The sequence below is a fragment of the Rattus rattus genome, chromosome 7 (assembly GCF_011064425.1).
Source record: "Rattus rattus isolate New Zealand chromosome 7, Rrattus_CSIRO_v1, whole genome shotgun sequence".
Classification (NCBI taxonomy): Eukaryota; Metazoa; Chordata; class Mammalia; order Rodentia; family Muridae; genus Rattus; species Rattus rattus.
Genome location: NC_046160.1, coordinates 88,218,602 through 88,245,463, shown reverse-complemented (window position 1 = coordinate 88,245,463; position 26,862 = coordinate 88,218,602). Strand labels below are relative to the sequence as shown.

At 43.8% G+C, this 26,862-nt stretch overlaps 2 protein-coding genes across 2 annotated transcripts; one reads left to right on the top strand and one right to left on the bottom strand.

Annotated features, from left to right (window-relative positions):
• Window positions 1-570: 570 nt before the first annotated feature.
• Snapc1 (small nuclear RNA activating complex polypeptide 1) lies at window positions 571-22,554 on the bottom strand. The gene is made up of 10 exons (XM_032907942.1): window positions 22,316-22,554; window positions 17,317-17,476; window positions 17,031-17,171; window positions 15,758-15,862; window positions 15,081-15,239; window positions 13,104-13,172; window positions 12,456-12,518; window positions 10,052-10,202; window positions 2,770-2,871; window positions 571-1,126 (listed from the first exon to the last, which is right to left on the bottom strand). The coding sequence occupies exons 1-10, from the start codon at window positions 22,519-22,521 to the stop codon at window positions 1,092-1,094; spliced, it is 1,191 nt and encodes a 396-aa protein (XP_032763833.1). The 5' UTR covers window positions 22,522-22,554; the 3' UTR covers window positions 571-1,091.
• On the top strand, window positions 17,995-19,078 carry LOC116905168 (transmembrane protein 183-like). Its single transcript, XM_032907943.1, is given in 1 exon segment — window positions 17,995-19,078. A coding segment is annotated over 1 exon segment (1,065 nt). The 5' UTR covers window positions 17,995-18,013.
• Window positions 22,555-26,862: the final 4,308 nt, after the last annotated feature.

Genomic DNA, 26,862 nt, shown 5'->3' with positions numbered 1-26,862 from the left:
CTCTTCAACCCAGACTCTGAACCTTCATAATTAACTATATATCAGGCTGAACTAGCCACACAACACAGAGGCCATGTGCTGGCAGCATTCAAGCACAGCTAAAGCAATCTCCAATTAAACTCCTGGGGTGAGAAATTAAACAGCGGCACATGCATGACTTTAGAAATCTTTTCTGTGATTTACCAAAGTTCCGTGTCAAAGACATGTTTCAAAATCTACACGACTGCTCCTATGAGCCTATTAGACAGGACATATGCATTAAAGAACCTATTAATTCATCTTACGTTTACACAAGGGCACACACACAGGTACATACATATTCACACACATTAGGAACTTTAAAGCAAACACTAAAGAAGGTAACGAGTAGGGCTGGGTGGTGCATTATCTATAATCCCAGAAGTGGGGAGGCCAAGGCCATACTAGTAAGGAGAGTTCAAGACCAACTTAGCATACATAGCCAGACCCTGTCTAAAGAAATGAGTAAATAAGGAGCATATCATTAAGCACAAAAGTGGTGATAACTTCCTAAGTTATTAGTCAAGTTATTGACCATGAAAACTTTACTCATTAAAAGATAAAACAAGGGGGCAAAAAATTTATTGCATTTAACCATAACACACAAAACCTTCAACAAAAACCACAGCCAAATCTATTCTTAGGCGACAGGTATGAGTCATTTATATATACTGTATTAAAAACAGAATCGTAAACATTACAGTACTGCATTAAGGTGACAGCACAAAAACTTTCAGGAAAGAGTATTAACCCACAAATATACAAGGTAATAGAAACTTTAACTCCACTCATACAAAGCTTTAACAATTTTAACAAATTTAACACATTTATAATTTGTTTTGTTACAAATTATAATGTAATTTGTTCAAATTACAACTTTAACAAAAATGTTAAAACTAAGCTTCAGAGTAAACCTTTACTCCAACTCTTGGCCTATGACAGGCTCTCCCATTTCACAGAAATGATCTTGCTCTCAGATTTAGTCTTCACTGGCTGCTTCCTGCTTAGAACATAAAACAATACCATTTCTTCTGTTGGAAAGCTTGAAATTTAAACTCCACCAGTCTCCTGGTTCAGTGTTTTCTCTTTCTCTTCGGTGCAGTGAACTCTGTGGATACAAGGTTAAGAAGCCCATGGAGTCTTTCAAAAAAAAAATTGACATCTAGATGACACAAATAATAAGACATATTTCACCTGCATATGTGTTAAACAGTATAGCCCAACCAACAATGTCCCACAGCCAAGACCAAGAAGGGAACAGCAAGGGAGACACACACACATACACAACCACATCACACACATACACTACACCATACACATACACCACACACCCACATCACACACACACACACACACACACACACACCACACATCACACACACACACACACACACACACACACACACACACCACACACACACACACACACACACACACACACACCCACACACACACACACACTGCTCACTCACCCCCCACAGGGCACACACACACACACACCCCCCCCACACCCACACCACAACACACACACACACCCCCACCCACCACCCCACACACACCCACACCACACACCCACACCACACACACACACACACACACACACCCACACACCACACACACACATACCACACACACACACACACACACAGACAGAGGCATTATATGTATAATATATACTAAAATGTAAAGATACATATGTAATAAAAATGACACAATGAAGCCAACAGATGGTTCAGGTTGGCCTGGAACTTGCTATGGGACCCAGTTAGTCCTCAGACTTGTAATCCTCCTGTTTCAGCTTCTTGAATGCTGGTATTAAAGGTTTGTTTGTTTGTTCATTGAGACTGGATCTCTGAGTATAGCCCAGGCTGTCCTCAAAGTGGATATCCTCCAAGTGCTGAAGTTATGGGTGTGTGCCACCACACCCAGTGACACAAGAATCTTAATACTTAAGAAAAGATCAGACGAAGATGGTTGCTAACTTAAAATTTAAGAGAAAAAGAAATCAGAGCCGACACACGTGAATTTCCTCGAATGAAACTGCAGTTTATAGACTCTGACCTCCATCGAGACAATAGGATTCCAATCTTACTGAGATGCCAGTGAGATAGGAGATCTCAGTCACCCTAAATCCTACTTCATAATTACTGAGTTATGTGAAATTCTACATGCCTTCCACACAATTAGCACAACCCCAGGGCAGCAACACTGAACTGTCTAGGCTAGTGCAAAGAGAAGGCGAAGAGTCTGAATCCAGGACAGTGAAACCTGGAAACGCAACACACATGTAAGCATCCTGCATTTTTCTGGCTCTCACAGCTAAATACTGTAACTATCACACAAATAACCATCATTAAATACAATACACAGAAGTAAGAACCTTATAGCAAGACATGATAAGAAACAGTCCTCATCAATGAAAAATAAAAAGGAAATGTGGAGAGGGGTGTCAGGAAGAAAAAGAAAACAGATTCCTAGAAGGGAAGCCTCCACGGCCGACACACGGCAGAGGGCTGCACCAGCTTCTCCGGCAGTGACACCAGCAGTGTCCCTAGCAGGCATCCACATTCCGGCACTGCATCACTGCTTGCTGGCTGTGGAGTAGGTCCACGGTTCCCAGTGTGACACAACAAGCTCCAACAGGCCAAACACAAGGATCGGAAGGATGAGGCACCTGCCTGCCGTGGGGAGGGCACAGTCCTGACTCTGCAAGCCTAAGCCCCTGCAGGAGCTAACGAGATGCACGTGTACCTGCTTTGCTGAGGCCATCCGAGCTCTCCTCCTCCTCCTCTGTAATTACAGGCATACTCAGGCGTAAAGACTTCTCTTCCTTGCGTTCATTTGGAACATCACCTAAGAATATTTAGAGATAGTGAGAAATGACTGTATACAGAAACAAGGAATACTGACCTTAGATGTTTCAACACTAAAATTATAGTAACATAATTTTGCATTCTAGACTAGAAATCCTTTAAATGTTTATCTTCTAACTAGCTTACCAAGTAACAGGTTTACCCATGACTTTATCTCACCCTCAGCCTTAAATGACACCTCTCTCCATTTGTCTAATCTTTTCTTAAGTACTAAGATTCTTGTGTCACTGGGCATGTTGGCACACACCCATAACCTCAGCACTCAGAGGATATCCACAGAGGACAGCCTAGGCTACCTGAGACCCAGCCTCAATAAACAAACAAACAAACAAATAAACATACATACATACATGCATGCATGCAGGCAGGCAAACAGACCAAGCAACCCAACAATTGCTTTCTCAGCACTCAAGAAGCTAAAGCAGGAGGATTACAAGTCTAAGATCTGAGAGGGCCAACCTGAACTATGTATTGAAACCCTGTGTCTACAAAAAACAAAAACAAAGCAAAAAGTCAACAAAACCTTCTGCTTGAATATTATATTTTTATTAGGCAAAATAGAGAGAATGAGAAGATACAAAATTTGTGAGACATCCTTATTTGATCTTTATTATTATATAAAACAGGGAAACAGGGCATCTAGTGGGACTTAATCATTTCTTACTTCAACTTTATAAAGTTGAACAGGTTTTTATTTTTTTAATATAAACACATTTTCTTTACCTATACAAGACACACGCTTACTTCCTTCTTTAGTCCTATCTGCCAGTGTATTTCCATATTCAAAAACACCGGAGTTGGGCTGACATGCAGCTCAGTCAGAGTTAACCCAACATGCACAGGTCCTGTGTTCAATACCCAACACCATAAACTAGGCCCGGGGGCCCACATCTACAGTCCCAGCACTAGTCAGGTGGATGGAGGTAGGAGGACAGGAAGTTCAAGGTCTTTCCTGATCTCATTCATATATATATATATATATATATATATATATATATATATATATATATATTTTTTTTTTTTTTTTTTTCAAGGACAGACAGCCATTATAGGAATTGAATCTGGCCAGGTAAAGTGAGCAAACATCTCCCCATATGAAATCTACGACCTGCCGCCCATACTTGTCCAGCGTTTACCCAGCATCCTCCTGCTGTATGTGGAGATGCTCAGCATGCTTGTCTCCTCCCATCAGCCTCTGAGCTCATCTGCATGTCAGGTGCCCTCCAGGGCCTACAAGCAAGGCTGTTTACTCAGCACTCCTGACCTGGCCTGGCGCCACCAGAGCGCCACTTTGATCTGTTACTCCTACCTACTATATTGTCCCCAGATTTCAAGGAAAACTGGTCATGTCACTTTCTTGCTCAAATTTTTCATATACTTCACCTCTGCCTACCGAATTAAACCTAAGCTGTGGATTCCACTCTTGAAGTTTGGCCGTGATACAACCCTGAACATGTTTTTCCAAAATTACTAAAAGTTACCATTGTTTACCCGTGAACTACAATGGACCTCACTCTATACACCCCAAACACTACCCTTTCCAAGTCCTCTGCTGGGTGCCTGCCACCATGTGGATGCTGGGACTTGAACCTGAGTCCTACAGAAGAGCCAGTGATCCCAAACACTGAGCCATCTCTCCAGCTTCTCTAGCTTTTTTTGTTTTTTTAAGTAAGTGCACAATATTTCTTACACGCATCCGTCATACTTCTTACACGCATCCGTCATGTACACACGCGGTGGGCTGATGTGATGTTGCCTGTGCTGTAACGCTAAGTATCGGCCCCTAAGGCCTGACTGCCCCAGAGATGAGAGTCTGCAAGGAGACCCAAATACTGTGAGACCTTCCTCCCTACAGGTTATACCTCATTGGTGAGTAAGGATCTCTACAGCCTATAGCTAGGCAGACCTGAGATGGGCGGGGCTTAGGGTGCCCAGGCTTCAGGTCCATGAAGAGAGGGAGGAATGTGGACAAAGACACCATGGGATAAGAATCTTAAAATAATCTGGCCATCTCAATAGTCTTTGCTTTATTTCCGACCAATATGTGAAGGCAATTTGGAGAAAAGAGAAAGGGTAGTCTTAAATGATGTTAATACAATTTTACATCCATAGTCAAAAAAAACAAAAAAACAAAAAAAACAAACAAACAAAAAAAAAAACCCACCCCCACTTGTATATAACAAAAAGATTTGAATGTCACAGACATGAAAGTGATGCTTAAAGCTACAAAATGTGTAGGGAAAACACGGAAAAGCCGTTCTCAAATAAGATTTTCTTACATGTAACACAAAAAAGCACAAATGATAAAATAAGAAATGGTGACTTGCACTTCTTCACAATTCCGATTCTTAAGGCAATGCTGTCGTGTGTGTAAATGGTGCCAGCACTAGGGAGGTGGAGGCAGGCTCATGGGTTTTAAGGCTGTCTGTATCTACACAGAGCCAAGGGAAGCTTGGGCTGTATGAGTCCCTGTCCTCACAAAAACAAGACAAATCATGACAACCAAAGTCAAATTCTTCTTTTTCCCCCTTGAGACAGGGTCTCACTGTGTAGCCCTGTTCGGCCTGGAACACACAGAAACCTTCGTACCCAATTCCTTAGCACTGTAAGGATTAATGGCATGCACCGTCATGTCTACTAAAACACTTATCTTTGTAAGAACTGTTATAAAAAAAAAAAAAATGAGAAAAAATTGACCAGGGGCTAGAATGGGCTGCTCTTCCAGTATCCAAGCAGTTCCCAGGACCCACATGAAGGCTCACAACCAGACCTAACTCCAGGAGCCGCCCCCTCTTCCTGCCGCCACAGGCACCGCACCACACATCTGAAACAAATGAAGGCAAAGTCCCATACACATAAAATAGAAACAGAAATTTTAAAGTTTTTATTAAAAATGTGGGATGGGGGCTCATAAGCACACACCTCTACAGTTGTTAAGGAAAAGTCAACTGGGATCAAACTGACCCTGTATTATACCCTGAATGGTTATGAAAAGAAACAAACTCTGTAATAGCCAAAGCTGCTGACTCTGAAACCAAGTGGAAACTGGTCATTTCTGGTAGGAATCAGAATGGTAGTGTCCTGTGAGGCTGAAACATCCTATCCTGCAGGAAGCTCTTCAAACAGGAAGGTACACAACTCAAAAACAGCTCCAGGAAGCCCCTGAAACAGACCAGATTCACTATCCAGAGTAAGCAATAAAAGCTGAGAGTCTCTCTCAGAGGAAGGGAAGCCAAGCTTCAAAGGAGACTCTCAGACAAGCTGAGCTGCCAAGGCTCTGAGACTAGACTAGCTACCTGGAAGGAGCAGAAACCAGCTGGGCTGTCTGGAAGAGGTTTAGACCAGTGTCACCTGAAAAGGACACTCTCCAACCTATTGAGCTGACCTTAGGATGTACAGTTGCTCCAGGCTCCCAGCTTTGTGAGCTGTTACCCATGCTGGGGTGGGCTTTGGTGATAAAGCTGTCATTGAGTCATTGTTGTTCCTATAATAAATAACCTCAACAGAACTCACTGGCTTTTACCAAGCTGGACTTGGTATCCATACTTTGTTTGGTCTGTCATTGGATCTCTGTCATCCGGGGTGAGTAGTGTAGCTGTGTCTCCCCAGAAGTTCTGTCACACGGCATACAGTCACTCTGGAGAAGCAGCAGGTTTGTATTTAGCCAAGACGTGGGATTGATGGATCACATGACTTAGGTTTATAGAAAAGTTTTACATAAAAACTGTAATGGCTTTTTTCACAACTGCAGAAAATGCCAACAGCCTAAATATCTTTTGGTTAGTGACTGGGTAAACAGTGGACATCAGACACTGAAATGCAAGGGCAGTACAGGAGCTGGTCATACACGAGTAACAATACAGCGGACTCTCACGTTTGCCTGTTTCTCTGAAGCAGAGAGAGAAAGGAAAGTCTGCCTGGCAGGCAGAGTCCCGGCAGGTTGAGGTCTGTTGGCAGATTTCCTGGCCTACTGAGGCATGAAATGATAAGAGGACATACACCTGAGGCTCAAGGCGAGGGGCTAAAGATGCTACTGACCTTGGTGGAAGGAACAGGGAGACCTCTGGATGAGAACAGATGCATTACGTGTATATTTCAGCAACTGATTCTGTTAGCATGTGGCTTTGCTTCCCATAGCAATGTGAAGTATAAAAAGGCTATGAAATCCACTCGCTGCTGGCATGGTATTGACCTACAGCCCTCTCGTATCCGTCTCTCGCATCTTCTTTCTCTTTCCTATAATCATCCTCACTCCCCTCTTAGAGGACTGTTCGACTCCACACTGGCGGGGCTGGCACACACATGTATTAACTAAGTCAAAGCCCAAACCCAAAGGGTACATATGCTAGGCATGGTGGCACATGCCTTCAGTGCTGCACTACAGAGACAGAGGTAGGAGGATCTCTGAGTTCAAAGCCAGCCTGGCCTACATAGTGAATTCCAGAACAGCTAGGGCTACATCGAGTGACCTATTTCAAGAACAACAACAACAGTTGCATATTGTATAATTCTGTGCATATGGCTTTCTGGAAAAGGAAGCTCTATTGGGTCAGAAAGATGAGTGGTCACTCAGGTACCAGGAGAGAAGATGCTGATTACCAAGAGGCACAGGCAAAACTACTGCTTTCCTCTAGACGGGTCTTCTGGCACCATGCTCAACAGGAATCAGTGGACTTCCTTGCTTTACTCTTGGCCTTGGGAGAGGGTTGTTTTACAATGAAGAATGATGTTAAAGTCTTATGTCTGAACAAATCCATCAGGTTCCATTTCCATCCAACAGCAATCCACTGTTTCTACCATGAAATGAGCAGACACTAGATTTGCCAGTATAGTCTACTATGAAGTTTTTTTTAATCAGCTAATATGAATTACACCAGCTTATTTCTTGTATCCCTGGGATACAACAGGTTGCTAGACTTGATGTGCTTATCCCAGGAGGAATTTTGCGGTGTGTGTTTATGAAGGATACTGACTTGAGTTTGTTTCTTGCAGTAACAACAAGCTAAAGTGTCCTACTTTCTGAAAGAATCTGTATGGGGACATTACTCTTTCCTTAAACAGCTACAAGCTGGGGGCCGTGGCGCTTGACTAACCCTGGCACACAGGACACTGAAGCAGGAGGATTGAGAGTTCAAGGCTCTGCACAGCAAGAGCCTGTCTCGAAGAGCTGAAGCTACAAACATGAGCAGGTGTATGCAAGACCGATCGATCCCCGGGACTCGAGAAAACAAGTTCACAGAAATTCCCGGTGCAGCATCTCGAAGTGTCATCTCCTTACTAGATAAAAGATTATTCCGACTTTCTACCTCTTGTCTCATGAGAACTTTAGAGTCTGTGTAGTTATTTAACTTCTAGACTAATAAAATTACCCAGTCTCCTTATGAAGCTTTCCAGCTCTAACCTCTCTCTTCGGTAGTTTTTACTAAAACTTTTGCTTTTTTCTTTTTTTGGTCCAACTAATTCTAGAATATGTTTTACATATACCACTGGCCATTCACAGTAAGTCATGCAAAGTGTGTAGCTTCTCTGATAATGTAAAAGTTCGTTTTCCAGTCTCAACTGGCTCTGCATGAGCAATGTCAGGTAAAGCATTCTCCTGTGTATCACGGCTAACGCTAGGCTCTCCCTGCACATCTGCCTGGCCTTAAAAATTAAAGGAACATCCTTTTTTTTTTTTTTCTCCAGGACACAGTTGATACAGTTATCTGTGGTGAACCTGGCCCATCACCGCCTTAGAAGTGAACTTCTATTGCAATATACTCCTTTATTCTCATATTCTCTGTAGAATAGTCTACTTTCACTGGTAGCTGGGTAAACTAAGCTGTGGAACAGATGTCTGTATGGCCTGAGCTGGAGAGATGGCTCAGTGGTCAAGAGCACTGGCTTTTCTTCCAGAGGACCAGGGTTCAATTCCTAACACCCAAATGGCAGCTCACAGCTGTCTGTAACTCCTGTTCCAGAGGCTCTGACGCCCTCACACAGGCATACGTATAGGCAAAACACCAAAGCACAGAAAATAAAAATCAATTTTTTTAAACATTAACTGTAGAGCTATAAAGTCTGTATGGCTCATAAGATACCAACTATTTGGATTGTTACAGAAAGTATGGTGATACCCTAATGGAGAGAATTTTTATATCAAGGCTGGATATTAGATATTATCAAGTATCTTCTCTGATACTTATTACAGTTAATATATATTCTCCCCTTTGGCCAAATATAAACTACATTAATAGGCCCAGTGAATTGCACCATGACTGCATCAAGAGATAACTGGACTCAGGAGAGTTTTCAGCTTGGGGGATGTTTTTACTGTAGGGTTTTTTGTTTTTGTTTTTGATAATGCCCGAGTTTGTCTAACAGCTGTCTTCCCTGTACCCGCCAGCTTCTGAGTAGCAAGCTTTCCTTGTGAAGTGCTTCTTGGCTGCCCTTAACAACAGGCTTCTGCCTCCGAATTCTCACATCCGACATACACTCCAGTTCTCCTCCCCAGCCTCACTACAGTAAAAGACACATGCGCAGAGCCTATCAATTCCTTCTCAAACCCCCGAGGCAGCCAGGAGTGCGTCTGACTCAGTCACTAAGTATCTGCTCAGGTTTCTATTCTTCCTGCCACTACCTCGTCCCAACCTCAGGAATGCTGAGTATGCAGCATCTGTGCAGTTCCTGAAAAGTCAAACCACTAAAGTACACAACTGTCTCAGCATCAGGTAATGAGGTCACCTCACAAACACTGTGTTGCAGATGGAAATCAGGCATAGTTTGATGAATTTAACTGAAGGAGAGAAAGTGTTTAGGATGCATTGCTTACTGGCCTTTCCTAGATGTAAATTTAATTCACATACATCATTACTAATAAAATTATACTGACTAACAAATTTGATATAATCTTAATCTCAAGGCTCTCTTTCAGCAATAAGAGTCCAAGAAGCTACAAAACTGGGTTGATTTTTAATATTGATTTCTATGATTTTCCCAAACAAATCTCTCTTTTGTGAGATAGGATCTTACTATATAGCTCGAGCTGGCCTTAAACTGGCAATCCCCCTGCCTTAGCCTCCAGAGTGCCAGGATCACAGCTCCCCGCACCAACCCAGCTCTAGTCCACCCTAGAAGGAAGGACCTGCTCTCTCGCACCAGGTCTTTTAAAACCGAAGTACCTTTGCTCCTGGAAGACCGCTTCCTTCCTGCTGGCTCTGCGGGCTCTCTGGTTCTCTTTCTCTTAGTTGCTTTGCCTTGTACTTGTCCAGACCCAGAATCAGAGTCAGAAGAGTCAAGCTTGGACTGGCGATGCCTCCTGGACTTGGACACCTGCATAACAGAAACCCAATTACTTACGGTGAATAACAGAACGGTCCAAGGACAGAGCACAGGTGAGGAGAGCAGGCACCTGGCATCGTGCCCTTTACCGCAGGCTTGCACTACACGGAACTGTGCGCAAGCAGATTCCTGCAGCTGCCCTGCCGTCAGCTCATGCTGGGTTAAAATGCCATCACTGTCATCGAGAATGATAATGAATCACAGACACCGAAGTCAGGTCTGACTCAGAAATGTTTCCACAAAGTACCTCCCATGGTTTGCCTAGCTCCAGGTATGACCACGTGGCCCAGACTAGTCAACATGGGTTTCACTCCCCACAACACTGTGACTATTCACTGAGTTTTAGAACTGTAACTACCAGGAAGGAAACACCAGCTTCCAACCGAATGCCAGGAGCAGGAACAGCACTGAAGAGACAGAAAGAGTGGGGAAGGAAGCCAGTTCTAACGGTACCTAAGACTAGCAAGCCAAGGGTTTGTTGCTGTTGTTTTGAGACAGGGTCCCTCTATAACCCTGGCTATTCACACTACATAGACCAGGCTATATAACCCTGGCTATTCACACTACATAGACCAGGCTATATAACCCTGGCTATTCACACTACATAGACCAGGCTAGCCTTGAACGCCCAGCGCACTCCAGATCACTGGGATCAAAGGCTTGCACCACCACGTCACCGAGACTTTTCTTTTTACTTGGATCAGCTCACAAATTCCTTCACTTGCTTAATCAGGTCCTTTCAGTTCCTGGTAAGTGCATTCAGGTATCAATGAGTCTTCGAAAGAAGACACCAGCTGCACCTAAAGAGGGAAGAGACCTATAGCCCTGCAGTGATACACTAGAACAACTTGTGGGTATAATGTAATTACAGTTTCTAAGTTATGTGATGTCGTAAGATATACATTAGACATCATTTGGCAACAAATTCTCTTCCTACATAAAAAGAATTGCGAGTAATAAGAACTGGATACAACCCATTTATCTTCTTTAGTGTGTCTTCAAAGTCTTATACTCACCCATTTACTCTGATAATTGTAGCAATCACATAATGGCTAACCAATCAAGAGTCATCCTAAACAGTGGTTATTATTTTCTATTCCTACAGTTGGAAAATGACAGCTTTCCAATAATATAGATTTACAAAAAAAAAAAAATAATAATAATCCAAGAAAAACATAGAATTAAGAATGTATTTATCAGCACTTACTTCCTCCCAATGCTTCAGTAAAACAAGAGCACAGAAAAGCACAAACACAGGCATACAGTGGAAACAACACAATTATAATTTTGCATAGGAAAGTGGGTAACAGCCGACTTAACAAAGAAAGGTTAGAAAATGAATGGCTACCAAGAAAAATCATTGTAAGACAGCCAACCCCACTAGGAATTGCACTAAAACCACAGGGAGGCATGGTGAAAATGTAAATAGGGAACTGTGTAACTGTGTCCTGTTCCTAGCCTCAGAGCTGGGCCTTGGACCACCTCCCTAGCACAACAGGAGTCTATTCTCTGGAAAGAACATACCAGAGAGGTTTAGGATTTTAAAAAGAAAAGAAAAAAGCAAATAAAAACAAAACAAAACAAGATGGTCCATGGAGGAGGCAGCCTACAGCACACCACTGCTAGCCACTCAAATACAAAGTCAAAAGAACAAAAAAAGAGACCAAAGTAAAAAGAGAAAAGAATTCAAAGGAAATAGGAGGAAACAACAAAAACTGTAATTAAATTAATATCCTTAGTGACAGACACTGTATCTTGTGAAAAAGTGCAAAAATATTTTTAAAGAAACATTCAAAGAGTAAGAATATTCTCAGTTAAAAAAAAGTCAGCACGAATACTAAAAAACAAATCAACAACAAAAATCAAGATGACATTTAAAAAACATCCTAACAGAAGTGGATCAAAAACAGCAAAGAACAAAAATAGGGTCAATAAAAACTGATACAATACAAAATATTAATTTAAAGAAATTCTTCAGCACAATGTCCTCAGAATGAATCCGTGTCCAGCCAAACAGATGGATCCCAGGCCCAGAAGGTGGACGAGAACACACAACATGGCTTTGGAGTTCTAGGCAAACAGCAAAAGGTAGAAAGGACAAACTGCAGCAGGTGCCTCTCTGTCAGGCCTAGGGCTGCCAGCTGCAGCCAGGGATGGCTTGGCCCTGACCTTAAACTGTGCACAGGATTACACAGATGAAATCTAAGGTGCACCTAGGAAGAACTTACTAAACAAGGAACTTACCTGGGCAACAGCTGAAAATGCTTTTGCTTTTATATTTGCCAAAGACACTGCTCTTTCACATCTCTGGAAGGAAAATAAACAAGGAAAACCAAGCTGAAACATAAATGCTAGGGAAATTATGAAACTCCAAGGACCTACCCTCAGGATTAAGATTGTTAGGCACACACTGATAAGAAATCACACAGGGCCTCTGCCTGCCACATGGCAGGTGACATAATGCCATCCTCATTGGTGGGCCATTTCCTTCAAGGCCCACGGAGAAAGGAGAAACAAAGCCGTAGGGATTAAGCCATTCCCTCATCTTCCTGTGCCCAAAGATGGCTCCACAGGTCAGATGAAACACTGCTCAAGTGCCGAGGTGTCACCAGGGCTGAAAGCAAGGAGTCAGCAAGCACACAAGCCTTACCCTGCCCGAGAAGTGACAGCACCCCCACCACGCTGCCCCACCTGCTCAAATTGCTAGCATCTGATCACTGCCGGCCTGCGCTCTGAGTGAGCTGCACAGTTCATGTGAAGAACAGACGTGCGACCACAGAACACACAGACTGGGCTTTTCCTGTGCTTTCATACCACAGACCAAGGGTCACAACACGCAGGAAGCAGAATTAGCCACACATAAAAGGAGAAGACGCTGTTACAGCTGCTGACCTCCAGCTCCTCTGAGGGGCCTTCGCCATCCTCCTCTCCATCTTTAAGTTTCGGTTTTAAGGAGGGATTCTGAAAGAAAGAACAAAAGTTGTATTTCCATGTGATAATACACATTTATAATTATGTTAATTACAGACAACTGGTAGGTTACAATTTTAACAGTGAAGAACATTTACTTTTAATTACAGAAAACCAGGAGGTAGTTTAAATTACTACAGCACGGGTGACCATCTGTCCTACAGCTGTGATAACGACCAGCAACAGAAGCAACTCGGGGAGAAGGTTTACTTCACTTCCCAGCTTCCAGTCTATCACGAAGGGAGGGCAGGGCAGGGACTAGGAGGCACCTGGAAACAGGACTGAAGCAGAAGTCATGGAGGAACTCTGCTCCCCGGGACTCACTCAGATGACTTCTTGGTACCACCAGGACCACCTGCCACGGGCAGTACTACCACAGAGGGCTGGGTCCTGCCACACCAGTCAGGAACCAAGAAGATGTCCCACAGACTTGCCTAAAGGCTAGTCTAGTGGAGGCATTTACCACAATTGAGGTTCCTCTTCTCAAATGACTCTAGCTTTCCTTGAGCTAACAGAAAACTAACCAGCACGCTGTCTAACACTAAGATTACAAACGGTCATTCTGGAAAGAGAGCTTGGGTTACGGCATCCACTGCCACCCTGATGACCTGAGCTCAGTCCCTAGGGCCCACATGCTAGAAGGGGAAAACCAACTCCTATGAGCTGTCCTGACCTCCACGAGCACTCAATGCACCTGCACAGAAACAAGTGAGGGTAAAAATGTTTTCTAGGCCAAAAAAGTTTCAACAGTTCTAGAAATCAGCCCTAACTAATGAAGAATTCCACATAACGGCTGGGTACGCTGATGCAAAACTTTAATTCCAGCACTCGGGGGCTTGGCTGGGGGTGGGAGGGTGCAAAAGGATCTCTGTGGAGTTTGAGGCTAGCCTGGACTACTTAGTGAGTTCAAGGACTAAATAGAGAGAATGTGTCTAAAAAATAAGGGAAACACCCCCCCACACACAGTATAGTGGTGTGAATGTGCTTGGCCCATGGCAAGTGGCACTATTAGGAGGTACAGCCTTGTTGGAATAGGCGTGGCCTTGTGAGAGGAAGTGCATCATCGCACTGTGTCAGCAGACTTTAAGGTCTCCTACTGCTCAAGCTCTGCCCAGTGCAGGGGAGAGCTCCATCCTGGCTGCCTCTGGATCAACAACTCCTGGCTCCTCCAGCACCATGCCTGCCTGGATGCTGCCATGCTTCCCTCCATGATACTGGACTGAACCTCTGAACCTGTTAAGCCAGTCCCACTTAAATGATGGCCTTTATAAGAGTTACCTTGGTCATGGTGTCCGTTCACAGCAATGAAATCCTAACTAAGACACGTGGCTAAGCCACACAAGACAGACAATGCTGGGGACAGAGAAGAGCCTCCCCTTCGTGCAGTGTCCCCTACTATACAAGAAGTGGGCCCAGTGGAACCAGACCCTCAAGTTCATAAGAAAAAAGTAGTTGTCCAAAATTTTAGATGTAGCCCACTAATATCTACATGTTGGTGATGAATCCCAAGTTTTACAATATTAGAACTCTGGGGGTTGGGTATTTAGCTCAGCGGTAGAGCGCTTGCCTAGCGAGCGCAAGGCCCTGGGTTCGGTCCCCAGCTCCAGAAAAAAGAAAAAAAAAAAAAAAAGAAGTGTACAATATTAGAACTCTGCACCAAACAAAATTAACCTATACGCTGAGTTTAAACTAAAAACAGTTCAAGAACATTTACTTTCGCCCAGGTCCATTTGTAAAACTGAGTAACGTTCTATCACAGGTCTAGTAAGAGACAAGGCCCTACAAGAAAGGTAATGCCCTGTAAATCCTCACTCCATAGCAATGTGGCCTCTCTACAGAATTGCAGATTTAGACATCTAAACATAACACAGGGGTAGGACGGCAACGAGCAAGGCTTACCTTCCTTTCTTTGTGCCAATCCTGATGCTCCAAAACTATGTTCTTAATGTTGTCAAAAAAATCCTCCTTGACTAGACTGAGAGCTCGGTCTGGCGTGGACTTGTCTGCCGAAATGGCATGCTTCATATTTTGATAATGGTCGTGAACATTCAGCATCTCCTAAAAGTGGAAAGAGGATTTCTTCTGCAATATGAGTTTTTGTTTTCTTTTAATGTCTGTTTTGTTTTGTTTTATCCTAAAAGATGGGGCGTTGCTACGTCGCCCAGGCTAGTGCTGGAAGTATGGGCATGTACCACCATGCCTGCTCCTATTTATCTCTGATGAGAACTTTTTTTCTTTTCCCTTTCTTTTCTTTTTTTCAAGACATGGTTTCTGTGTGGCCCTGATTGTCCTGGAATTTTCTCTGTAGACAAGGCTGGCCTAAAACTCAGATCTGTCTGCCTTAATTCCCAAATGTTGGGATTAAAAATGTGCACCACCACTGCCTGGCTTAATGACAATCTTAAGGCAAACTAACTCAAAATATAAATTACTTTCCAAAGTGACCACAAGTTGCAGGACATATGCTAAAATCACTCAGGAACTCTTAATATCCAGTTAATGAAGTCATAATCTCAACATATTAACTGTCAACAAAACCCCTTCCCCCGACTTCAAGAGTATAAAAGCAAACTCACCTCTAACACATCAGAAGTAATAAGTTTCATCACACGGTCATTAGGGTCCTTAAATTTTTGTGTCACTTCAGCTTGTTGAGCTTTTTTCTTCATTCTACATGAGAGCTAAATACAAAGAAATGCCTTTAGACTAGCACCCTGGGCTGGAGAGCTGGCTGTGGTAAAGGCACCTGCTGGGCAATCCACACCAGGAGGAGAGGAGAGAACAAACACCACAGTGGTCCTACTGTGCACACGAATGCACAGACACCTACGCACATCATCAAATACACAAACATACACAACAGTAACAATTTTTCAAAACTGTGAAATGAGCATCTTTAAAGGATATTTTTGGGGTTGGGGATTTAGCTCAGTGGTAGAGCGCTTGCCTAGCGAGCGCAAGGCCCTGGGTTCGGTCCCCAGCTCTGGAAAAAAAAAAAAAAAAGGATATTTTTAAAGAGCTTACATATAAGCCAGGAATAAAATTGTAGGGGTAGAAGAAAAGCTCTGCGGGTGCACTTGTTAACCCGCCATTTTCAGACTTCACTGGATTTTTCTAAGTATTAGATGCTACACTGAATGCTACAGGATCTGCCCAGCTCCAAAAAGTCACATGATTTGCCAAAAGGAGAACATAGTCTTCTAATCTAGTGTCTCAGTTGTTGCACAATTGAAGAAATGCTGGGATTTATTACAAGTTTCATCAACTGAGATGTAAACTCCTTATTCTTCAAGTAAGCCCTCTTGACATTCAAGTGGAGAAAGGCAGGAGGCTAAGGGAGGCAGCTCAGTGGCTGGGGTCCGGCCTCCAATGCCTGAGGCTCGGGACCCACCCAGCTCTGGAAAGAGATTTTAAAAAGCAAATACGGGTGCCAGACCTCTTCCTGCTCACAGTAATTAGCGTCACACGTGTTCTCCACAAACACCACACTCAAGAACAGAGGCTCAATTCTGTCTGCAGGGAAAACAAAACAATCAGAAAATATTTTTCTTATTGCAAGAAAGCTATAGTTTTGAACACTACTAACAGACTTCCCATTTTCAGAACAAAGCAGGCAGTGGACAATGAAATGTAATAACCGCTTGTTTTGAAAATAACTGTTTTCTTAAGCTGGGAGGTACTACTGGCAGCCATGCCTTTATTCCCAGCACTCAGGAGGCAGAGGCAGCAGGATCTCTGTTCAAGGACAGCCTGGTCTATATAGGGAGTTTCAGGACAGCTAGGGTTACACAGAGAAACCCTGTCTTGAAAAAACACAAAAGAGAAGAAATGAGTTTTTGGGCGACCTACCAGCTTGGGCATGGCTGTGAAGTGGAAGGCCCTGTCGAGCCGAAGCTTCCTGAACACAAAAGCTGCATCGAAATGCTGGGCGCTTATCAAGTCCTGCTGGAATCTAATAACTTCATCCCAGTCCTTCAAGGCAACTCTGATCTACAGCGGGAGAGAAAAGCCACTCTGTGAAACGCACTACATCCTTCTTCACAAACATAAACCTAACCACTGGCATCCCCCTAAGCCTTTATCATTTAAACAAAACAAAAACAACAACCGAGGGAAAGTGATCCCCCAGCCTCACCTTTTGTTTCGGCTGGCACAGCTGTGTGTTGTACAGCCCGTACAGAAGATACAAGGCGCCAACTCTGATCTGGAACGTGTACGGAGGCAAGAAGTAGCACCAAGCCAAAGCCAGAGCTTCTCTTGTAAACATGTTCTTTTTTAGGTTTCTCATTTTCCCGCTGTGAAACAAAGAGGAAATATTTCCGTTGCTAGATGAACATGGACAGCGGCCATGGGAGGCGCATGCCTCTGTGAGCATCCCCTAGGAGTTAGGTGGAGAACGCACACCTGAGCCTCTGTAACTCAAGCAGGAAGAGCTTATTCTCTACTGTCCTCAGGACCACACACTGCCAGGTAACCGTGACACAGCCACAGAGACTCCAGCCCTGCTGCCAAACCGACGACCATTCAGTTCACCAGTTCAAAGCTTCACATTTGTAGCGAGGAAACCATGTACTATTGAGATAATCATGTTGTTACAGGCTCAAAAACTGTGTATTTTAACCTATACTATACACTTCTCCCATAGTCTCCAAGACATTCATCATTTTCGGCCCAGGGGAAGCTGAAGTCGGAGAGAGCCCAACCTAAGCCACCTTCCCACTCCGCAGAGCACAAAAGCAAGTCTCTTACACGTCTGAACAAGGAGACAATGAAAGCAACTTTGAGCGGCCTCGGAGCGGGATGGCCTCGGAGCCGGGTGGAGGTGCCGAGACATGACCCGGGGCCCTGGCCAGCTAAGCGGCCCTCGTCTGGACACCGTCGCCATGCCCAAGAGAGGAAAGCAGCTCAAATTCTGGGCCCAGGACGCCTGCTCGGGCCAAGTGACCGTGGCGGACGATGCCAACCCAGAACCGGCAGTGGTGAGGTCCGGATGGGTCAAGAAAGCCATGGCCAACACTGTTCAGCAGGAAGTAAAATCTCTCTGTGGCTTGGAAGCATCCCAGGTTCCTGCGGAGGAGGCTCTTTCTGGAGTGGGGGAGCCGAGTGACATCATGGACAGCAGTGATGAGATGGACGCCCAGGAGGATGGGGCTGGAGAAGAGGATCCTGTGGATATCTGGCTGCTGCTGGCTTCCTACATCGGTCCTGAGGACACTGTGAACTTTTCCCTGATTTGTAAGAATGCTTGGACTGTCACTTGCACTGCTGCCTTTTGGACCAGGTTGTACCGAAGGCACTACACGCTGGGTGCTTCTCTACCTTTGCGGCTGCAACCAGAGTCCATGGAGAAGCTGCACTGTCTCCGGGTATGTGTGATCCGATCTCTGTACCATATGTATGAACCGTTTGCTGCTCGAATCTCCAGGAACCCTGCCATTCCGGAAAGCGCTCCCAGCACACTGAAGAATTCCAAATGCTTACTTTTCTGGTGCAGAAAGATTGTTGGGATCAGACAAGAACCAGCGTGGGAGTTCAACTTCAAGTTCAAAAAACAGTCCCCTTGATGAAAGAGCGAGTGTACGGAACGGTTGCAATCGCCCATTCAGTATCAAGATGTTCATACCAACCCTGACCAGGACTGCTGCCTGCTCCAGGTCACCTCCCTCAACTTCGTCTTTATTCCTATTGCCATGGGAATGATATTTACCTTGTTTACTATTAATGTGAGTACAGACATGCGGCATCATCGAGTGAGACTGGTGTTCCAAGATTCTCCCGTCTGTGGTGGTCAGCATCTGCACGGTGAACAGGATGTGCAAGCCGTCCTGGACCCAGTGCACCATGTTCGGCTCTTTGACTGGTGGCATCCGCAGCATCCGTTCTCCCTGAGAGCATAGTTCCTGCTTCCCGTCCCCGACGGCTTCCAGTCAGTGCATTAGTAATGAGAATCTGTTTGGAACGGGGCTGGATCTCGTAGCTGATTAGCAATGCACAGGCTGTTTGGGTTCCTGGGGCTCCTATTACAGGAGGTGAAAAGGCTGAATCAGGAGGAAAACCAACTATGATTTATAAACATTTTAATGTAAGATTGCATATCTGAAAGGAGAAACCTGGCCTCATTTTCTGTGTTAAAGTTCAGTTGGTGCTGTTGAGTTTGTTTTTTATTCTTTTATCTCGGCAAATGGATGATCTTGTGTTAGGGGAACGTTAAACTTACTCCTCAAGGAAGAATGTTTTCCCTTAGGGATTAGAGGAACCCAGAGGCTTAAAACGGTTGCTCCAATGTTGCTGCTCCTCAAATTCAAGTGAATATTTTTTCTTCTCCCTTTACCCTTCTCCAGAAATAAAGCAGGTGACAGGGTTATCTGGGGAGGGGGAGGGGGGAGCAACTTTGAGTGCTTCCTGAGAGAATTCTGTGACGGGCCTTAAATTAGCAGATTAAAAATGTTCTCCACGTTTTGAAGCCAGACATGTTAGCATTTTCTGGAAACCCCAGCAATTAAAAAAATAGAGGGAGAAGGATCAAAAGGTTTAAAGTTATCCTACACACTGAGGTCAAGGTCAGCCTGGGCTACAAGAGACCCAGTCTCAAAACAAACCAGGAGGTTGGGGGTAGTAGCCCAGACTGTAATCCCAGCACTCTGGAGACAAGAGGTAGTAGGACTGCTACAAAGTCAATCTTTAAATACAACCTTAGCTAAAACGCCTCAAAACACATTTAACACATGAAAACAACTGATATTCACATAATTATACATATGTTGCATTCTTCACATTAATAACAGCAAAATAAAATGGTAAAGACTTAAGCGCCTTAGCTAATATAATTTATTACATTTCGTTACAAATTGGGGAGGAAACCACTTTGGCTCTCAAACAATAAATATAATAAGTACAGTTAAAAAAAAAAAAAAAAAACCCACAAAATACCTCCACGGTAGTGTTGAGACCAAAATGATTCCTAAAGAAAATCCAACTGGGGTGGGGGTGAGGGGTGGGGTGAGGGGGTGCAGATGGGGTGCAGGGCAGAGTGGTGCACACATTTAATCCCAGCTCTCACTAGGCAGAGGCAGGGTGATCTCTGTGAGTTTGAAACCAGCCTGATCTAAACACTCAGTTCTAGAACAGTCAAGGCTTCACAGACAGACCCTGTCAGAAAAGAAAAAGAGAAAGAGAGAGAGATAGAAAGAAAGTCCACCACCTCTCTAGTGGAATAACGTAGAAAAACTTCCTTGGTATTACCCATCCCCCTCTCTTTAGTACAGTGAAAGAGTAAGGATTTTAGAAACAGACAACAGGTTGTGAAAGGTGGTACACATCTTTAATCCCATCCACCTGGTACTTTCCAGGCCAGCCAGGACTGTATAATAAAACCCTGTCTCAAATAATAATAAATAAAATTTAATTATATTTAAGAAAGAAACAGGAAGCCATAATAGATTTAGAATTTTTAAAGATGGGGCCTCATTTTCCAGTCTGGGCTGACCTCAAACTTGGAATACCCCTGCCTCAGCCTCTTGATCACTCTAATTATAAGACTATGATGCCACACTTAATAAAATTAACTTCCTCGGGGTTGGGGATTTAGCTCAGCGGTAGAGCGCTTGCCTAGCGAGCGCAAGGCCCTGGGTTCGGTCCCCAGCTCCGGAAAAAAAGAAAAAAGAAAAAAAAAAATTAACTTCCTCTAAGCCTCAAATTTCTAACCTCTAAAACATGGACACTTATCCCAGCTTCCAGGGTTTTTGGTTAGGTATATCAAACAGTGATCACATAATAGTTAGCTACATAAAACATCAGTTGTACAATAGATAATTTCTGTTGTTATTTTGGTTTTTGAAACAGTGTCTCCTGCAGAATTCTCTTTGTAGCTAAGGATGACCTTGTACTCTTGGCCTTGATTCTCCCCACATTCTGGGCTTAGAGGAATGCAGTCCCATAACCAGTTAATTTCATCATCTGTAATAATTTACAACTTCATTTGTAATAATTTACAAACTACCTAATAGTTTACATCAATAGTATAAGAAGTCCTATTTTATTCAGCAAAAGTTCTAGTAAGATTTCATTCAATCATTTACCCTTTTCAAGAACTTATATGGTAATGGTAATTAATACAAACACCATATTCAAACCTGGGCAAGGTGGTGAATGCCAGACCGTAGAAGGAAGAGGCTGGCAGATCTCAAGACCAGGCTGGTATAAATAGCAAGTTTTAGGCCAGCCATGTCTACACAATGAGGGTATGTCTCAAAAACAAGTAAGAACAAGGAATACACTTTAATCACATCACTGTTCTCACGAAGTTCAGTCTAAGAGGGAAACCAAAAAGTAGTAATAACTTCTGAACGTTAATTTCACACGTGGAACCACCAAATATATTGGTTTATTTAATTCCCACATTATCATGAAGTATTACTATTATCTGTTTTACAAACAAAAAAGTTTGTCCCAGATCTGGGGTGGGGGTGGGGGGAGCCTGGGGAGCTGTATTCCAATCCTGATGCCCAGGACCCATCATCTCTGCTCTTCACTGTTACCAAGACTGCGTCTCCAATTAGCAATTATACTCTGGAAGGTGAGATAAGCACTTCGTGCTGGGGGTAGACAGAACTCGAGGCTCTCACTTTGTCCCAAAGGACAAAAGAATTCCCTAAAGAACTGTCATGTGGTTTCAAATATGATTGAAGAAGTGGACAAGCAAAAGGAGATAGAAATTTCCCAGGCTAGGAAATGCCAGTGGAGTACCAAAGGCAAGCCAAAGCAAGAGAGTGCAAGGTGTGGACACTGGAAATGAGGCTGGGGACAGAAGCTAATGGGCAGAATTTGGGCTTTATTCACCCAAAGGCGCTAGCTACACAGAGGCTCAAATCTGTATTTTCAACCTCGGCTGTTGTATGCTAAAGGAGTTCGTTCGTGGAAGACCCGGTGTTACTGTTAATACTTTGTTTCTAACGGTTGATTCAATACAGGCAAACAAGTTGGAAGAGGTCGAAAGGCAAACGTCTGGGTGCGGATGGAGTCGGTGGAGATGCAGTGAGGGAGCCAGCAGAGCGCAAGGGCGACCCACGGAGACCACCCAGGCGGAGGTCGGGGACCCAGGCTGCGTTCCCCCAGGAGGGGCGAGGCACACCCACCAGAAGATGGTCGCGAACTTCATGCTGCGCCAGAGCTCCGCGAAGTCCTCGAAGCGCACGCTGTCCATCTCTTGGAAGCGACTGAGCAGCGTCTCGCAGTCGGTCTGCAGGCCCGGAGGGATTCCCACGCCTTCAAGGGTTCCCGCGCCCATGGGACGGGTGCTGGAGCCCGCAGGAGCCTCCATACTACTTCCCTGCTGGGCCATCCCCGCTACCAAGAACAAGCTCCTGTAGCACCGCCCAGACACGTCACGCACGCGCGCTCCGTGACGCATTATCCGGGACCTCAAGCCCCGCCTTCATCCGGGTCTTTCAAGGCGCCTGCTGTGCTTCTTGCGCGTGCGTGAATGCTTGGCGCTTTTATTCTACGAAGCCGGGCGTGGTGACACACCCCTTAAAGTTCAGCACTTGAGAGGCAGAGGCAGGAGGATTTCTGTGATTTACAGGCCTGCCCGGTTTATGTAACGCGTTTCAGATCTACACAGACCCTCAAAATAATACATACATACATACATACATACATACATACATACATACATACATACATACATACATTAGATAGATAGACAGACAGATAAAATAATAAAAGTGCCCACTAGCTCAATTGGTAGAACATGAAGACTCGATTTCAACAAACCCCCAAAAGGATTTGAAGTCTTCATTGCTTCCTGGCTTATGTAAACTATACTTAGCCTGCCAGTCTTCTTTAAAGTGACCCTACAGTAGCAACCACCCTAACCTCCCTCCATGTGGGAAGATAATCTAAAGAAAACTTCTTAGGAAAGGTCCTTCCTCATTGCCAAGATCCCCTTCAGTCTATACTTAATTGAGTGATTAATTTGTGGCTCTCCTAGTAATATGCCACTACTGCGTGCAACAGTTGCTGTCTCTTACCCTTGTTGCCTCTGACAATCCCACGCAGTACTGTGTCAGGAGCACCTACTGGCCACACTGTTGTTTGGCTGAAGTGGCTCTCTGGAAATTCCACTTCTTAGCTTCTCCCAGGAGCTTGATATGGGTTAGCATTTCGTATTAACGGTATTTCTGTTTTGAAGGCATACTAATCTTTAGATAAGGCATTCTGTGGTGTGCTTGTATGGATACATTTATTTTATTGTTTATAGTGGGGTGTGTGTGTGTGTGTGTGTGTGTGTGTGTGTTTGTGTGTGTGTTTTCACGAACACACCTCCTGGCCCATATGGAGGCCAGAAGTCAAAGTCTAGAGTGTATACATATATTTTAGTTGTAGTTGATTTTTAATTTTATGAAAACAGAATTGCAATCATATTCTTCAAGTTATTTTTAAACATTTCAGGGTATATCCATGCAGTTATTTGTAGCTATAGTTCATATTTCACTGTTCTTTAATACTCAGTGGAATTAATACTAATACTTTGTTGAACTAATACCCAATTTGTCCCTCGTTCCCTCTTTGAGTTTATTTAAATTCCAGATTATGCTATCATAAACAAAGCCACTACAATCACATGTCTTCACCTACTTTTTAAGGATAAAATACAGAAGACTCAATCAAATTTGAATTTTCAGATCAACTTTAAAGCTTATATCCTGTGACAAAAATCCTTTAAGATAACTGACTTAAAATGAGAAAATGTTAGCTGGGTGTGGTGGTGTAAACCTTTAATCCCAGCACTCAGAAGACAGAGACAGGCAGATCTCTATGAGTTCAGGGCCAGTCTGGTCAACAAAGTGAGTCCAGGATAGCCAGGGCTGGTCACACTTAGAAACCCTGCCATGAAAAACACAAAGAGAAAAAGAGAGAGAGGAGAGGGAGGGAAGGAAGGAGAGAGAGAGAGAGAGAGAGAGAGAGAGAGAGAGAGAGAGAGAGAGAGAGAGAGAGAGGGAATGTTTATTTGGACTCACTAGTGGAGAAGTTTTGATTGATTGTTACTGAGCTCTACTGCCTTGGGAAGAATACAAATGATGGAGCTCTTAGGGGTATGTGTGCATGTGTGCATGTGTGTGTATGTGTATGTGTGAATGTGTATGTGTGTGTGGTTGTGTGTGTGTGATTGTGTGTGTGTGGTTATGTGTGTGGTTATGTGTGTGTGTGTGTGTGTGTGTGTGGTTATGTGTGTGGTTGTGTGTGTGTGTGTGTGTGTGTGTGTGTGTGTGTATGTGTGTGTGTGTGTATGTGTGAATGTGTGTGTGGTTGTGTGTGTGTGATTGTGTGTGTGTGGCTGTGTGTGTGGTTGTGTGTGTGGTTATGTGTGTGTGTATGTGTGTGTGTATGTGTGTGTATATGTGTATGTGTGAATGTGTATGTGTGTGTGGTTGTATGTGTGTGTGATTGTGTGTATATGGTTGTGTGTGTTTTAGTGTGTATGTGTGTGTGGTTTTGTGTGTGTGGTTTTGTGTGTGTGGTTGTGTGTGTGTGTGGTTGTGTGTGTGGTTGTGTGTGTGTATGGTTTTGTGTGTGTATGTGTGTGTGTGTGTGTGTGTGTGTGTTGAGGTTCAAGAATCGCCACCCAAACCATACAAACACTGATCTAAAGCAAGAATAGTTTATTGACCGGACACCTTAATACTGAACATTCAGGACTGCAAAGGGACGTGGAAGTGTAACTGTAGACTCTTTATAGGTAAAATCATGTTCAGAAGTTTAAAGGGCAAGGAGGGGAGCAGTTGGCTTACTAGGCAAAGTATTATCAGCTAAGCTTTAAGCTCATTGGTCCTGAGTAAGGTAAGGGGAGTGGGGTGGATGGGTGGTGAACAGGGGAATTTCAGAGCATTGAGATAACAGAGCATGTGTGCCATAAACATAACTTTTGAGCTTATTACTAGCCTTCTTCAATGTCAGTCACGGAAAAACACAGTGAGCTCATACACAGAGGCAGGAAGGGCTTCTGCAGCTCTGACTCAAGATATCTTAGATAGTACAGCTCATACTGACCTTTGATTTGATGGGTCCTATGTAATGTTTTATAGAATTTCTTAAGATTAGCAAACCTCATACTGAACAGTCATTCAGAACAAAACAGGGTATGTGGTCAGGATGTCCTTACTCTAAGCCCAGTCACTTCTCTGTGTCAGTGACTGGCAGGCATGTTACAGCAATAATATGAAATAGCTGGCAGGCAAGGAACAAAATGGCCACAGCTATTCTGGGGCGAGGGGATGTTAGACCATAACATGTTGCTGTTGTTGTTTTATTGACATTATTTTTAGGGGTGACATGTACGTGGAGACTAATGCACACTTTCACCCAGTCACTTCTCTCCTGCTGTACACAGATCCTGGTATTCTTTTTTTTTTTTTTTTTTTTGGTTTTTTTTTTCAGAGCTGGGGACCGAACCCAGGGCCTTACGCTTCCTAGGCAAGCGCTCTACCACTGAGCTAAATCCCCAACCCAGATCCTGTTATTCTTAACTCAAGTCTCAGGTTTTCCCCTGCAAGAGTTTCACTAAGTCATCTTACTGGCCCAGTTTTCTTTTTCTAGTTAGTATTACTCATTTATTCATTCATACATTCTTTCGCATATCCATTTCGAGAGAGATCCTTACCTGGGACCTCCTAAATAGTTCAGGCTAGCTTAGAACTTGAGATTTTCCTGCCTCGGCCTCCCTGGTCCTGGGATTGCATGTGTTCACTACCATGCAAGGCAAAATTTAGCTGTAATTGGCAATAATTCTCCCTATCCTGGGTTATAATATAACATTTTGATATTTTTATATCCCCGTCCACAGATGGGAAGATCAAATTGGGCTAACTAACATACCACCACCATCTCCTTACTTAAAATTCTTTAATTTATTTTTTTGCATTTTCATATATATATGTGTGTATATGATATATATATATATACATATATACATGTATATATACCACACACACACACACATATATATATATATATATCCGGGTTGGATTGTCCCTCCTCTCCTCCCTTACCCCTCCTCTCCTTTTGCCTCCATTCCCACATTCCCACTTAACCCCTCCCATTCTCCCTTGCAGCTATCTATCCTTTACTCTTTTGAAGCTCATCATCTCAGGCATTTTGTTCCCATACAGAGCTTAGTAACACAAGGAGGGTCTAGTAAAAGCCTATATTGCCTGCATCATATCATGATGAAAATCAATCTCTGTGTGTGTGTGTGTGTGTGTGTGTGTGTGTGTGTGTGTGTGTGTGTGTGTGTGTGTGGTGTGTGTGGTGTGTGGTGTGTGTGTGTGTGTGTGTGTGTGGTGTATGTGTGTGTGTGGTGTGTGTGTGGTGTATGTGTGTGTGTGTGTGTGTGTGGTGTATGTGTGTGTGTGTGTGTGTTACTATGTAGCTCCAGCTGGCTTGAAACTTGCTATTTTGGTCAGGCTGGCCTCAAACTCACAGAGGTCACCTGCTTCGGGATTCCTTCTCAGTGCTGATATTAAGGCATGCACCACCGTGCTCAGCTCTCCGTATATTTCTTTGTTGCTGAAATTCCTTCCCTGTAGGAAACATAAACAAAATTTGTCTTAATCTAAAATCCCAATGACAGACTGAGGCATGATTCTACCAAAGTTTATGCTGAGGAACCAATGACTCTAGTGGG

Coding starts and splice junctions, on each gene's coding strand:
- Snapc1 (XM_032907942.1), bottom strand. CDS start 22,521: ATGGCCCAGCAGGGAAGTAGTATGGAGGCTCCTGCGGGCTCCAGCACC. Junction 17,477..22,315: donor AAGTTCGCGACCATCTTCTG/GTGGGTGTGCCT, acceptor TTTGTTTCACAG/CGGGAAAATGAGAAACCTAA. Junction 17,172..17,316: donor TGTGCCAGCCGAAACAAAAG/GTGAGGCTGGGG, acceptor CTCCCGCTGTAG/ATCAGAGTTGCCTTGAAGGA.